At 41.6% G+C, this 15,443-nt stretch overlaps 3 protein-coding genes across 12 annotated transcripts in view; 1 reads left to right on the forward strand and 2 right to left on the reverse strand.

The window, feature by feature from the left end:
- SLC49A4 (solute carrier family 49 member 4) overlaps window positions 1-2,313 on the reverse strand; it is an 82,816-nt gene extending 80,503 nt beyond the window's left edge. The window contains exon 1 of the mRNA XM_003734909.7: window positions 1,832-2,313. Within this exon, the coding sequence (XP_003734957.1) occupies window positions 1,832-2,174 (343 nt within the window). The 5' untranslated portion in view covers window positions 2,175-2,313. The remainder of the gene's footprint in view (window positions 1-1,831) is intronic.
- Window positions 2,314-3,535: 1,222 nt separating this feature from the next.
- HSPBAP1 (HSPB1 associated protein 1) overlaps window positions 3,536-15,443 on the forward strand; it is a 58,813-nt gene continuing 46,905 nt past the window's right edge. For 3 of the 10 annotated variants that reach the window (XM_078351983.1, XM_078351990.1, XM_002758732.6), the window contains exon 1: window positions 3,536-3,753. In XM_078351983.1, coding sequence (XP_078208109.1) covers window positions 3,690-3,753 — 64 coding nt within the window. In that variant the 5' untranslated portion in view covers window positions 3,536-3,689. Of the gene's footprint in view, window positions 3,900-5,871; window positions 6,049-6,572; window positions 6,686-15,443 lie in introns of those variants that run through there. The other 7 variants (XM_078351986.1, XM_078351988.1, XM_078351985.1 and 4 more) reach the window with 5 other exon arrangements.
- Window positions 6,617-15,443, reverse strand: part of PARP14 (poly(ADP-ribose) polymerase family member 14) — a 121,916-nt gene continuing 113,089 nt past the window's right edge. The window contains exon 18 of the mRNA XM_078351977.1: window positions 6,617-6,653. Coding sequence (XP_078208103.1) covers window positions 6,638-6,653 — 16 coding nt within the window. The 3' untranslated portion in view covers window positions 6,617-6,637. The remainder of the gene's footprint in view (window positions 6,654-15,443) is intronic.

Below are 15,443 nucleotides of genomic sequence, written 5' to 3' on the forward strand. Positions count from 1 at the left end.
TGCCTCAAGTTCCTTTTTGAAGTTTTTGACATACCCAAGTTCCCTTCGTCTCATACATGATTTTTATACCCTTTATCATTCTTGTCCCAGAACCTTTAAAGTTCTGCAGTTTGTCAAATGGCCATCTCAGAATCAGGCTCTGGACTAAACACTAATGTAGCATATCACACTATTTCACTTCTTGCTTTGGACACTATGTTCTATGCCTAAAACTGCCCTTTCTTTTTTAGCAGCTACTTTACATTGTTGATCATTAAGGAATTCACAATCAACTATTCCTTAGCCTTTTCATATGGATTCCAATGAAAGAATTCCAGTGAAGGAGGGAAGGAAGCGTAGCTACTAACATCACCCTGCTATTCTATTCTCTTAATAAGCAACTAATATTGAGTGCTAATTACATACCAGAGAATTGCAATTCAATACCTAACTACACTTGGCTTTTGCTGTGGTCTGATGTGTTCCCGTCATATTCGTATTTTATTTATTTTTCTGAGATGACTCTTGCCCTGTTGCCCCAGGCAGAGTGCAGTGCTGCCATCACAACTCACTGTAGCTTCGACCCCCTGAGCTCAAGTGATCCTCCCACTTCAGCTTCCCAATGTGCTGGGATTACTTGAGCCACTGCACCTGGCCTCAAATTCGTATTCTGAAATCATAACCCTCAAAATGATGGAATAAGGAGGTGCAGCCTTTGAAAGGTGATTAGGTTATGCAGGTGGGACCCATGTGAATGGGATTACTGCCCGTATAAAACAGACCTCAGAGGGATCCCTAACCCCTTCTTCCTATGTCTTATGTTATAGTGAAAAGACCACTGTGTAGGAAGCAGACCCTCACCAGACAGTGATTCTGCCTGAGCCTTCATCTTGGACTTCCCAGCCTCCAGAACTGTGAGAAAGAAATTCCTGTTGTTTATAAACTACCCAGTTTATGGTATTTTGTTATAGCAGCTCCAGTGGACTAAGACAACCTTCCAAATCTGACTAAGAACTCACTGCAACAAAACTTATAAAAGGTTGAACAGAAACTGTACAAAGTAGCTCCCAAGCATTATCCAACTAATCTAAAATCTTGCACAACAGCCTCTTGAGGGTACACTGTCACTACCAGTCATTTATCTATACTTCCGTGGTAAGTCTACCTTGATTCTCAGCCCTATGGCTTTTTTCTCCTCAGAGAATCACATTGGCAAGTGGTAAAGTGAGACGTCCAGAGTACCATTCTAAGAAAGCATCTTCGCTCATCTGCAAGCTTTATCTGAAAGTCACAAATCTCAACGGAGAAAGGCATGTAGTCATATACACACATTTTAAAGCTGCTGAGCACCACGTTCCAGAAACCAAAGTGTCAGACTTGTTTTCAAGTAGCTCTTCCTGGGCTGGAGTCATCTACTATACAAAACCAACTCATTATTTCCGTACATCTGGGCCTCGGCAATCTATTTTCCGACCTGTCACCCTCAACATTCCCAAATCCCTTGAAGTCAAAGCATCAGTCATTTTTGTCAGGTGTAAAATACATACACTGCACATGCACGCGGATGCTCTGATGTTCACAATGCGTAAAAACTTGAACATTTAGAGATCGCTTAAATCCCTGGTGTTGCATAAAGGGCTTGGATAAAAACATAAATACCTGCAGTAGCCTTCCCATATTTGTCGCTTTGGGGACGGAGGGTTCCTAAGTCAGAAATGGAATGCTAACAACTCTATCACCTCACACAACCCCTATGCTGGAGCCAAAGGAGGCGGCTGACAGGCCTGGAGCGCGGGCAGGCGCCTGTTCCCCGAGAAGTGACAGCGTAGGCCGGCGCCCCCAGACCCCTCACCTCTCTTGTCCAGGAGCCACATGAACGCGAAGCAGGGCAGGAAGCCGATGGGCCCCCACAGCACGAGCAGCGCGATGTCCCAGCTGGAGAAGCCGTAGGCCTGGCGCGCCGAGTTCTGGATGGGACCCCAGGTGTTCCAGACCAGGCCCTGAACGAACGCCAGCAGCGAGAAGAGCAGCAGCACGAGCCAGCGGCGCCCGTACACCCGCCCTGGACCCGCGGCCGCCGCCGCCGGCAGCGCCGCCGCTGCCTCCCGGCTTCTCCAGGCCGCCCCTAGTCCAGGCCCGAGCCCAGGCCCCAGCAGCGGCTGCCTCTCCTCTTCGCTGCTCCAGCGAGAGCCCATGGCGACGCGTCGTCCGCGAAGCCACTGCCCGGCGCGGCCCAGATCGCAGCCGACTAGCCCAGCGCAGAACCTGCCGGGGCAGCAGGAGGCGGAGGCTACAGTGATCGCACTCGACCTCCCGGCCGCGCCTGGTGCGCCTGCGCCGCCCGAGCCTGGCCGGCGGGGAGGCGGGGCAGGAGGCGGGGAGGCCGGGGTCCGCCCCTGCCCGCTGCCGGTGGCGAGGAAACTCCGGCGAGGGGAGAGGAGTCGAATCCCAGACAGGACTGGTAGCGCTGAAAAGGCAGGGATAAGCACAGCTGAGCCGGGGTTAGGGAAACTCCCAGAGAGGCTGTATTCGGGGAGGTTGGGCTTTAACCTAGACACAAAAAACCAGGGGTATACCTGGGGTTTTGAGGAAGTGTCTAAGTAAAATAAACAACTCAGTGACCTGTGGTCACTTAACCTAATGCTTGCTTCTATTTTGGGCTTATTCTTAGTTTTGTTGAGTTAGTAACTTCAGAAATTATAGGCGGAGAAAAGATAAGGTTGAGGTGTAGTGAGTCCCAGGGGATTATCTCATAAAAATCATTTGTCATGTACAATAAGTACTGCCTATTTTTATTTTTTTGTCTTACACATCCAAGAGGAGATTCAAAATTAGTCAATTTCATTCATATATATGTAAATTTTTTTACCCATTTTGTCTGTCACTGAATAAGCGAACAATGAGAGGTATGTCCATACAGTTGGAAGATTTTTGCCCCAAAGTTACCCACATCCATCTCCAGTGATTATGATTTGACCACAGCGTAAACGAGAAGAAAGGTGGTTGTTGATCTCTTCACACGGCTGTTTATTTTGGTACACAAATCCAGAAGCCCGACAGCTGTGGATTAGTGTGCTTGAAAACCTAAGTCAAGCAATTTGGCTCTTCTAGGTCGGGAATGAGTCACAGGGAACGCAATCACAGGATTCTTTGCCCGAGGTTCGTATTTCCCGGCAGCCACGAAAATCAGGAGTCAAGTTGCCACCAGAAGGGCAAGAGAGGGGTAAGAGGAGCGTGAACTAGCCTCGCATTCAAGGCTGCCAAGAGCGGCTCGCAAAAGCTGACGGCAGAGACTCATCCCACCCCCTGAGCCCCACTAAGCGCCAAACCTTCCCCTAAAACTCCAATCCTCTGGGGTGGAGAAAACCTGAGGCAGAAAGGAAGGACCTGACTAGAAAAGGTGAAGCAGAAACGAAGCTAAGACTACAGGAAAGAAGGCTGAGGTCCGCGTTGGGTAAAAAGCGCCAAAACTCAGACCACGTGTTTGTATTTCCGCACCCGGGGAAGCAAAACAAAGCTGCGTGGTCCCGCCCAGCGTCCGTCACGTGACCTCCACGTGAGAGCCGGCGTTTCCGTAGGAGCCGGGCGGGAGTCGCCGCCGGGCCTCCTTCCTGCGGTGCAGGTTTGGGTCCCGGAGTTTGGCCCCTACTCTGACCCCACTGCAGCTCAGCTCTGCCTCGGGTTCCAGCAGAACCCGCCTCACGGTAGCCATGGCAGCAGGATCCGAGGCGACCATTCCTAAGATCCTTGCAGCTGGGGCTGGTGGGGAGGAAGGTAGGTGCCAGGCTGAGGTCATACCCTAAGTTAAAACCCAGTGCCAACTGACTCTCGTGACACCCCTCTTGGGGCCGTTTGCCTTAGCCCCATCCCAGGTCTCTCCGGCCTTGCATTAAACAATGAAGAAAATTCTGTATTTTCTAGTGAGTATGGCATTTCTCGAATTGTGGAATCCAGATTTTTTATCGTTATAGGGTAGCCTACCAGTGCTGTTTCACGTATAGGGGTATTGTTTGTCTTGTATTATGTTTGCTCATCATTAGCTAAATTGGGGTGTTTTGAATGTTAGAGGGGATTAAAATTAAAGTTGTGAAATTGAAGGCAACGCTTGAGGTTAATGGAAGTTATCTGAGGCTTGTGTGAACAGGGATTATGCGCTTTTATTCTTTTTCGGCAAACCCTGGCTTAGCAAGTAGGGATGAGGTTTGGAGGCCCATGAGGCTGAAATCCCTGTTAGTATTTATTGAATGATTGTGCCGTGCAGGGCTCTGTTCTGGATACTGTCGCGGGATCCAGAGACTTTTGAATATTTATAACAATACCTTTTCCAAAGAAACCTAGAAAGAAAAAAGACTGACTTACGTGGTCACATGAATTATTCTAGTAGTAGTACACTCTGGGAGGGAGGAGGGATCTCAGTGGGGAGAACGTAAATGCTTCCAGGAGGGAATAGTTTGAGGTGGGCCTTTCTGATTGCATGAGATGGTAACAAACTCAGGGAGTGGCGCTGGGTTTCAGGAAGTCAGGGAACAGAAAAGGATGGATGTATTTAGGGATAAAATAGTTTGCTGAAAGGGGAGACCATTCCAAGCAGAAGAAACAAATTATAGCTTCCTACTATCGGACCACTTTCTATCAGGGAGACAGTTCTTGACCTTTATCTGTACCTCCATTGCATTGATCTTTCCGTTTTCTACCCACTGCACCCCCTTTTCCACAACGTATGTCGCTCCCTTGAAAAATTATCTTGTCCCTTCCTGCACTTTGTTTTCTGACAAAACTCTTACTCTGGATGAACTCAACTATTTGCCCTCTTTGTACCTGCCCCTATGCGGCTGAACTTTGCTGGAAAAAGTCCTGCGCAAATTGATGATAGTATAAAGCGAAAATGGCCAAACTCTTGAATATTCACTCAGGATGGACTTGAGATCCTTCTGATACTGTTTCTCTAGTGAGCCTACTTTCTAACTTTCTCCAGTGACAATTCCCCAAACTCTATAACCTCTGTCTGCCTCTTTCTTAATTTCGGGTAATGACTTTGCAAGTCAGGTCAATTCTGCATCTAATCTGCCTACTTTTTTCCTCCTTCACTATCACACCCAACTTCAAATCATCCACATTTTCTCACCTCAGCTACTACTGTATCTTCCTGACTTATGTCTCTGTTTTCTATTTTGTGCCCCTCTCATCCCTTCTTCATTCAGCAGAAAAAAGTGACTCATGTCAGATTCTTCAGTGAATTACATTGCCCTTAGAAGTTAGAATAAAGTCCAGACTCCTAACCGTGGCCTATAAAAATCCTTGGTCTGGGCTTTGCTGATATCTTTAGCAGGATCTCTTGTCATTCACCTCCCCTCCTGCTTTCACATAGCTGGCTTCTTAATCTTTAGGTTTTAAAGTATGTCACCACCAGAGACCTTACCAGATCAAACTATCTAAGACAGGCACCGTGATTTCTCTTGCACTCTCTAACCCTAGATGTTCTGGAATACAGCATCCTGCTTCTGCCATTTTACTTATTACAATCTGTATTTATTGACTGATTGATTGATTGATTGAGATGGAGTCTTGCTCTATAGCCCAGGCTGGAGTGCAGTGCCGCAATCTTGGCTCACTGCAGCCACTGTCTCCCGGGTTCCAGTTCAAGCAGTTCTCTTACCTCAGCCTCCCAAGTAGCTGAGATTACAGGCACAAGCCACCATGCCTAGCTAATTTTTGTATTTTTTTAGTAGAGACGGGGTTTCACCATGTTGGCTAGTCTGGTCTTGAACTCCTGACCTTGTGATCCACCCACCTTGGTCTCCCAAAATGCTGGGATTACAGGCGTGAGCCACTGCACCCGGCCTGTAATTATTTATTTTTTCCGTTCTGTCATAAGTTCCTTGAGGGCAGGACTTATGTCTCTTTCATTCACCACCATGTTCCCAGCTGCAAGTACAATGACAGGCACATAGTTGGCACTTGCTACATGTTTGCTGAGTGAATGAATAAAGGCACTCTAGGCCAAATCCAGAGGCAAAAGGAGAAAGCATGGCATGGGCCAAGAATTGAAAGAAGTCGATGTCAGAAGTGGTAAGAAAAGAGGCATCCTGAGGGTTACCTTATGCCTAGTTAAGGAATCTAGACATTAAGATAGTAGGAAGCCTTAAAGAGCTTTAGGTGAAGGAAATAACATGATTAGATTTGGTTGTAGAAAGATCACTCTGGCTGAAGGGTAGAAGATTGATTGGAGAGAGGAAGACTGGGGAACAACATACTTAAATCCCTTTGAGCCTCAGTTTCCTCCTCTGTAAAATGCATGATTGTGAAGATTAGAGTTAATATGTGTAGATTATCTAACATAATATCTGGCAGGAATTAGATATTCATGAATAGTAACCATTTTTATTATTAATAGAAAGTGCCAGCCTTGGTGACTAAAGTTGAAACTGAAAGAAAAGAAATTAGAGATGTTATATAAGAGAATAAGGAAAATAAATACATTAAAGTCAGTATTTAATGTGAAAGGGTCAGTATGTTCAGTACAGTGATAAATACAATGGGAGTCATAGAAAAGTTCATTTTAAAAATGTTTTGTTTGTTTTTTATTTTTGTAGATACAGGGTCTTGCAGTGTTGCCCAGGCTGGTCTCAAACTCCTGGCTTCAAGTGATGCTCCCAACTCAGCCTCCCAGAACTCTGGAATTTCAGGCATAAGTCACTGTACCCAGGTGATAAGCTTACTTTTGAACAAATTTATTCCATTATCAACAAATATTTGAATGGCACATGGTAAACAGAGACCTTTTTCATATGGTGAGGCAGAAGACGATATTTGCCCTGAAATAGCTTATAAATATCATTTTTGGCAATAAAGACATAGATAAAAAGAACCATAGTATGACATATATCCAAAAGGTCAGATGTAATTAGCTGGGATATAATACTCAGTATTATATGCATTAAGTACTTTGGAGGCTGAGAAGAGAAGGAACTAATAAAAATTGGGTTTGTTTGTGCTTCCTAGGATATTTTCTTGAAGATAAGCCAGGGGAGGAGACCGATTCTACTGGAGTAGAAATAGTGACAGAGAACCTGGGTGAAAAAGAGGAATACTTGTATCCATTGAGTCCAGAGAAGAGCAGGGTGAAAACAGAAATGTTGAAGTGAAGAAGAGGAAAATCTTGGGTTTTAATCTTCGTAGAAAAATAGAGCAAGGCACCACAAAAGTAAGAATGTAGAGAAAGGTACTAGAGATTTGAGGTGAAGAAGCAGCCAGGCATGGTGGTGCGTGCCTATAATTCCAGCACTTTGGGAGGCGAGGCAGACAGATCACTTGAGCTCAGGAGTTTAAGACCAGCCTGGGCAACCTAGCAAAACCCTGTCTCTGCAGAAAATACAAAAATTAGCTGGACACGGTGGCATGTGCCTATAGTCCCAGCTGCTTGGGAAGATAAGGCACAAGAATCACTTGAACCTGGGAGGCAGAGGTTGCAATGAGCCAAGATCATGCCACTGCACTCCAGCGTGAGCGACAGAGCCAGACCCTGTCTCAAAAAAAAAAAAAAGAAAGAAACTTTGGCATGGTTGCCATAGGGTTGAGGGTGATTAGAAGTGATAGGAGTGAGTTACCGTTTGGGAGCAGGAAAGGGTAACCTGTAGAGGTGAGCATAAAATAGTGAAACTGATCACCTTATTTTGAGACTGTTTCTGGTTGTGCTTAGCTCATTATACAGAAGTAGAGAAAATGAATGCTTAGTTTCAATAAAGTTTTATACATTGCTAAAAATCAGGTAGTCTTATACAGTTATTTGAAAAAAACATTTGCTTAGCATCATTTTATGCCAACCACTGGACTAACCTCTAGGGAGATAAAAGAGTTTTACCTTCAAGAATGTGGTATTGTTTATTTGAAATAACAGCTTAGAAATTATTAAAAACAAACATGAAACTACATATTGTTAATTAAGAATCAATTTAAATTCTGAATGTGAAATGTGACTCCCAGGATCGTACATTCATTGGAGCATTCAGTGAAATTAAAAATAGTAGTTATTTGAGTGTGATTCTGTCTTTCAAACTGAGGTTGTTATATTTCTTTCTATTGGGCTACTTTTTAGTGTTTAGTTAAAGCCAAGATTATGCCGTGATGAAGAGAAGAATGTGTTAGCAACTCTTCTTCCAGTGCCTCCCAAGGAAATATCTCATGGAGAGTTGTAAGGAATTGATTTTCAAATAGAACTAACTTTCCTATGTAACTGGATTTACTCTTTTTCAGTTGGAGACACGTACTCACCATGTCATTTCTGTTCTCATCTTTAAAAGGGGCAAAGGGTGGAGGAATTTAAAGAAAAGCAAAAGCCTATGTTATCTCAAAAAGTAAAAATTTCCCGTGTTAGGGCCTATATGCAGTTTACAATGTAGGTAAAATTTTTAATTTCACTGAATGCTTAGTAATGATGAGTATCAGAAAAACAATACTATTTGTTTTCTTCTGGTAAAAACACATAACATAAAATTTACCACATTAACTTTTTTTTTTTTGAGACAGAGGCTCACTCTCTTGCTCAGGCTAGAGTGCAGTGGTGCGATCTTAGCTCACTGCACCTCTGCCTCCTAGGTTCAAGCAAATCTCCTGCCTCAGCCTCCCAAGTAGCTGGGACTACAGGCACCTGCCACCATGCTCTGCTAATTTTTGTATTTTTGGTAGAGACGAGGTTTCACCATATTGGCCAGGCTGGTCTCAAACTCCTGACCTTGTGATCTGCCTGCCTCAGCCTCCCAAAGTGCTGGGATTACAGGCATGAGCCAATGCACCCGGCCATCCATTTTTAAGTGTTAGTAGTGTTAGTTAGATTCACATCATTGTGAAAGCCATCTCTAGAGCTTTTTCATCTTGCAATTCTGAAACTCTATATCCATTTCAAAATAACTTCCCTTTTCCCTCTAACCCCAGTTCCTGGTAACTGACATTTTATTTTCAGTGTCTAGAAATTTGACCACTTTAGATATTCCATATAAGTGGAATCATATACTATTTATCTTTTAGTGACTAGCTTATTTCAGTTAGTATACTGTCTTCAAGGTTCATCCATGTTGTAGTATGTGACAGAGTTTCCTTCCTTTTTAAGGTGGAATAACATTCCATTGCATGTGTAGCATTTTGCTTATCCATTCATCAACAGACCTTTGGGTTGCTTCTGCCACTTAGCTATTATAATAGTGCTGCTGTGAACATGGGTGCGCAAATATCTCTTCAAGACCTTACTGTTGAATATTTTTAAGGAAAAGTAAGATAAAATAATCATTTGTTTTGAATTATCAGAACGTCACTTAGGAGAGGTTGGGGTTCAATGGAAACATTTTGGTAGAAATTTTGAAGGTACTTTGGAACATTGCAAAAACCTTTCTAGGATTTGAGACACCACTCCTTCTAGTGTTAACCTCAATTAAAATAGAGACAGATTTACTTTTTCTTGGTTTGGTTTAAGGCTAGTATTTTAAATTTATGAGCCATTTTTTGAGGTGAAGACACGTTTTCTGGGTTAAATGGGCAAGAGTTATAAGTGTAGAAGGATGGAAAGAAGCTGAAAGGCTCATGAACTGTCCAGTATGTAACTGTCCAGTACGTAACTGTCTCAGGTGCCCAGCCTGAACTTCTTGCCTGTTCATGGCCACACCAAACACTGGTATTGATAAAGCTGTGTCATAACAGCTGCAGCACTAATGTTTTTGGTTTTCCTCACTGATAAACATCACCTCCTAGACCTTAAAATTCAAGGTGTTTATGGCCAGGCATCATTTTACTTAATTAAGCATTGTTACCTTTCAGGAGAATTTTCTTAGTTTGTTTTGACATGTTAAAATAGTGGCTACAGAATGAAAAATTCTATTTGGTGTAAGTTTTACCATTTAGTCTTTAGTACTAATCCAGTCATTTTGTTAGCTAGTACTTGCACAATTCCATTGGGTTTTTCCAACATGGCCCCATTACTTTTTGCCCCAATATCTACCATTCCAGAGGTTTTTAAATTTCTTATGTACATATACAATAGTTGTCTGATGAAACACCATACATATCCTTAGATATACACATTCAGAAATAAATGATCTCTCTGTGCCGGAATCCAGTTTTAAATTCATGCTCTATCATTATGGAGATTCTCTGTATTGTAATGTGTAGGACTCACTTTTATGTCCCTTCTGAAGGTTTTTAAAATTCTTTAATTTTTTTCATTAAAATTACATGTGATGAGAGACAAGTTAATTTCAATTTCAGGATCTTTGTTATATTCTATCAATACTTGGAGTGTTCTGGAAGCATGATAATTGTCCCTTATTCTTGTCTTAAATTCTAGATCTCAAATACAAATCCAGGCCAGGTGTTAATTGACTGAAACAAGATAGTTAGCAAACTCAGAGAAATTAGGTTTCAAATTCTCCTGTCCTTCACATTCATTTTAAAAAATTACTGAGAAGGAGGCAATTTATTTTTGATGATGTTTTACTATCTCCAAATAATTAGTTGTAACTAAGGCTGTAATAAATTGACTGGAGAACATACCACATTTGTAGAGGAACAAAACTATTGTGTAATACCCAGATCACTAATCTGTTTTTTTCAGCAGTTTCTAAGTCATCTAGTTAGATATTACTATCTACTGCAAGTTTAGACCTAAATACCCTTATCCTTTGAAGACTGTTGAAGTTGCTTCAGAATTTTTATACCTCTTTGAAAAATATTTCTACCATGGAATAATGAGGTGCATCCATAGGCTGTTTAAGTAATACCAGGTAGCACTGCATTCTTCTTTAAAGGAAACTGTAATACTTAATAATACTTAAATTCATTAATTTAATGGCCCAGTTTATTGTTGATTAAATTATCAGAAGCTAAATTAGTTTTTTTAAATTGCATTTTGGGTTTTGGGGTACATGTGAAGAACATGCAAGATTGTTACATAGGTACACACATGGCAGTGTGATTTGCTGCCTTCCTCCCCATCACCTATATCTGGCATTTCTCCCCATGCTATCTCTCCCCAACTCCCCACCCCCCGCTGTCCCTCCCCTATTTACCCTCTACGGACCCCAGTGTGTAGTGCTCCCCTCCCTGTGTCCATGTGTTCTCATTGTTCAATACCCGCCTATGAGTGAGAACATGCGGGGTTTGATTTTCTGTTCTACTGTCAGTTTGCTGAGAATAATGGTTTCCAGGTTCATCCATGTCCCTACAAAGGACACGAACTCATTGTTTTTGATGGCTGCATAATATTCCATGGTGTATATGTGCCACATTTTCCCTGTCCAGCTATCATCGATGGACATTTGGGTTGGTTCCAAGTCTTCGCTATTGTAAACAGTGCTGCAGTGAACATTCGTGGGCATGTGCCCTTATAATAGAACAATTTATAATCTTCTGGATATATACCCAGTAATGGAATTGCTGGGTCAAATGGAATTTCTATTTCTATTTTTGAGGAATCGCCACACTGTCTTCCACAATGGTTGAACTAATTTACACTCCCACCAACAGTGTAAAAGTGTTCCTATTTCTCCACATCCTCTCCAGCATCTGTTGTCTCCAGATTGTTTAATGATCACCATTCTAATTGGTGTGAGATGGTATCTCAATGTGGTTTTGATTTGCATCTCTCTAATGACCAGTGATGATGAGCATTTATTCATATGTTTGTTGGCCTCATGTATGTCTTCTTTTGTAAAGTGTCTGTTCATATTCTTTGACCACTTTTGAATGAGCTTGTTTGTTTTGTTCTTGTAAATCTGTTTTAGTTCTTTGTAAATTCTGGATATCAGCCCTTTGTCAGATGGGTAAACTGCAAAAATTTTTTCCCATTCTGTTGGTTGTCAATTCACTCTAATGACTGTTTCTTTTGCCGTGCAGAAGCTGTGGAGTTTGATTAGGTCCCATTTGTCTATTTTGGCTTTTGTTGCCAATGCTTTTGGTATTTTGGTCATGAAGTCCTTGCCTACTCCTATGTTCTGAATGGTTTTGCCTAGATTTTCTTCTAAAGTTTTTATGGTGTTAGGTCTTATGTTTAAGTCTTTAATCCATCTGGAGTTAATTTTAGTGTAAGGTGTCAGGAAGAGGTCCAGTTTCTGCTTTCTGCACATGGCTAGCCAGTTTTCTCAACACCTTTTATTAAACAGGGAATCCTTTCCCCATTGCTTGTTTTTGTCAGGTTTGTCAAAGATCAGATGGTTGTAGATGTGTTGTGTTGCCTCTGATGCCTCTGTTCTTTTCCATTGGTCTATATCTCTGTTTTGGTACCAGTACCATGCTGTTTTGATTACTGTAGCCTTGCAGTATAGTTTGAAGTCCGGTAGTGTGATGCCTCCCACTGTGTTCTTTTTACTTAGAATTGACTTGGCTATGCGGGCTCTCATTTGGTTCCATATGAAGTTTAAGGTGTTTTTTTCCAGTTCTGTGAAGAAGGTCATTGATAGCTTGATGGGGATAGTGTTGAATCTATAAATTGCTTTGGGCAGTATCGCCATTTTCACGATATTGATTCTTCCTAACCATGAACATGGAATGTTTTTCCATCTGTTTGTGTCCTCTCTTATTTTGTTGAGCACTGGTTTGTAGTTCTCCTTGAATAGGTCCTTTATATTCCTTGTTAGTGGTATTCCAAGGTATTTTATTCTCTTTGTAGCAATTGTGAATGGCAGTTCGTTCTTGATTTGGCTCTCTTTAAGTCTGTCATTGGTGTATAGGAATGCTTGTGATTTTTGCACATTGATTTTGTATCCTGAGACTTTGCTGAAGTCGCTTATCAGTTTCAGGAGATTTTGGGCCGAGACGATGGGATCTTCTAGATATACAATCATGTCTGCAAATAGAGACAACTTGGCTTTCTCCTTTCCTATTTGAATACCCCTTATTTCTTTTTCTTGCCTGATTGCTCTGGCTAGAACTTCCAGTACTATATTGAATAGGAGTGGTGAAAGAGGGCATCCTTGTCTAGTGCCACATTTCAAAGGGAATGCTTCCAGTTTTTGCCCATTCAGTATGATATTGGCTGTTGGTTTGTCGTAAATAGCATTTATTATTTTGAAATATGTTCCGTCAATACCGAGTTTATTGAGGGTTTTTAGCATAAAGGGCTGTTGAATTTTGTCAAAGGCCTTCTCTGCATCAATTGAGATAATCATGTGGTTTTTGTCTTTGGTTCTGTTTATGTGGTGAATTATGTGTATAGACTTGTGTTTGTTGAACCAGCCCCGCATCCCTGGGATGAATCCTTCTTGATCATGGTGGATAAGCTTTTTGATGTGCTGTTGTAATCGGTCTGCCAGTATTTTATTGAAGATTTTTGCATCTATGTTCATCGTGGATATTGGCCTGACATTTTCTTTTCTGGCTGAATTTCTTCCAGGTTTTGGTATCAGGATGATGTTGGTCTCATAAAATGATTTGGGAAGGATTCCCTCTTTTTGGATTGTTTGGAATAGTTTCAGAAGGAATGATACCAGCTACTCTTTGTGTCTGGTAGAATTAGGCTGTGAATCCGTCTGGACCTGGGCTTTTTTTGTGTGGTAGGCTCTTAATTGCTGCCTCAACTTCAGACCTTGTTTTGGTCTGTTCAGGGTTTTGGCTTCTTCCTGGTTTAGGCTTGGGAGGATGCAAGTGTCCAGGAATTTATTCATTTCTTCCAGGTTTACTAGTTTATATGCATAGAGATGATTGTAATAATCTCTGAGATGGTTTGTATTTCTGTGGAGTCTGTGGTGATATTCCTCTTTATCATTTTTTATTACATCTATTTGATTATTCTCTCGTTTCTTTTTTATTAATCTGGCTAGTGGTCTGTCTATTTTGTTGATCTTTTCAGAAAACCAGCTCCTGGATTTATTGATTTTATGAAGGGTTTTTTATGTTTCTATCTCCTTCAGTTCTGCTCTGATCTTAGTTATTTCTTGTCTTCTGCTAGGTTTTGAGTTTTTTCGTCTTGCTCCTCTAGCTCTTTCAATTTTGATGATAGGGTGTCAATTTTAGATCTTTCCTTGCTTCTCATTTGGGCACTTATTGCTATATATTTTCCTCTAGGGACTGCTTTAAATGTGTCCCAGAGATTCTGGTATGTTGTGTCTTCCTTCTTGTTGGTTTTGAAGAACATCTTTATTTCTGCCTTCATTTCATTGTTTATCCAGTCAACATTCAAGAGCGAGTTGTTCAGTTTCCAAGAAGCTGTGCGGTTCTGAGTTAGTTTCTGAATTCTGAGTTCTAACTTGATTGCACTATGGTCTGAGAGGCTGTTTGTTATGATTTCAGTTGTTTTGCATTTGCTGAGCAGTGCTTTACTTCCAATTATGTGGTCAATTTTAGAGTAGGTGCGATGTCGTGTTGAGAAGAATGGATATTCTGTAGATTTGGGGTGGAGAGTTCTGTAAATGTCTATCAGGTTTGCTTGTTCCAGGACTGAGTTCAAGTCCTGGATATCCTTGTTAATTTTCTGTCTGGTTGATCTGTCTAATACTGACAATGGGGAGTTAAGTCTCCCACTATTACTGTGTGGGAGTCTAAGTCTCTTTGTAAGTCATTAAGAATTTGCCTTATGTATCTGGGTGTGCCTGTATTGGGTGCGTATATATTTAGGATTGTTAGCTTTTCTTGTTGCATTGTTCCTTTTACCATTATGTAATATCCTTCTTTGTCTCTTTTGCTCTTTGTTGGTTTAAAGTCTATTTTATCTGATACGAGAATTGCAACTCCTGCTTTTTTCTGCTTTCCATTTGCTTGGTAAATATTCCTCCATTTCTTTATTTTCAGCTTTTGTGTATCATTGCATGTGAGATGGGTTTCCTGGACACAGCACACCAATGGGTTTTGGCTTTTTATTCTATTTGCCAGTCTGTGTCTTTTGATAGGGGCATTAGCCCATTTACATTTAGGGTTAATATTGTTATATGTGAATTTGATCCTGCCACTTTGATGCTAGCTGGCTGTTTTGCCTGTTAGTTGATGCAGTTTCTTCATTGTGTTGATGCTCTTTACCATTTGGTATGTTTTTGGAGTGGCTGGTACTGGTTATTCCTTTCTGTATTTAGTGCCTCTTTCAGGAGCTCTTGTAAAGCAGGCCTGATGGTGATGAAATCTCTGAGTACTTGCTTGTTCATAAAGTATTTTCTTTTTCCTTCACTTATAAAGCTTAGTTTGGCTGGATATGAAATTGTGGGTTGAAAGTTCTTTTCTTTAAAGTTGTTGAATATTGGCCCCCACTCTCTTCTGGCTTGTAGGGTTTCTGCTGAGAGATCTGCTGTGAGTCTGATGGGCTTCCCTTTGTGGGTAACATGACCTTTCTCTCTGGTTGCTCTTAGCATTTTCTCCTTCATTTCAACCTTGGTGAATCTGATGATTATGTGCCTTGGGGTTGCTTTTCTTGTGGTGTTCTCTGTATTTCCTGGACTTGAATATTGGTCTGCCTTGCTAGGTTGGAGAAGTTTTCCTGGATAATATCCTGAAGA

The sequence above is a fragment of the Callithrix jacchus genome, chromosome 15, assembly GCF_049354715.1.
Source record: "Callithrix jacchus isolate 240 chromosome 15, calJac240_pri, whole genome shotgun sequence".
In the NCBI taxonomy this organism is placed as follows: domain Eukaryota; kingdom Metazoa; phylum Chordata; class Mammalia; order Primates; family Cebidae; genus Callithrix; species Callithrix jacchus.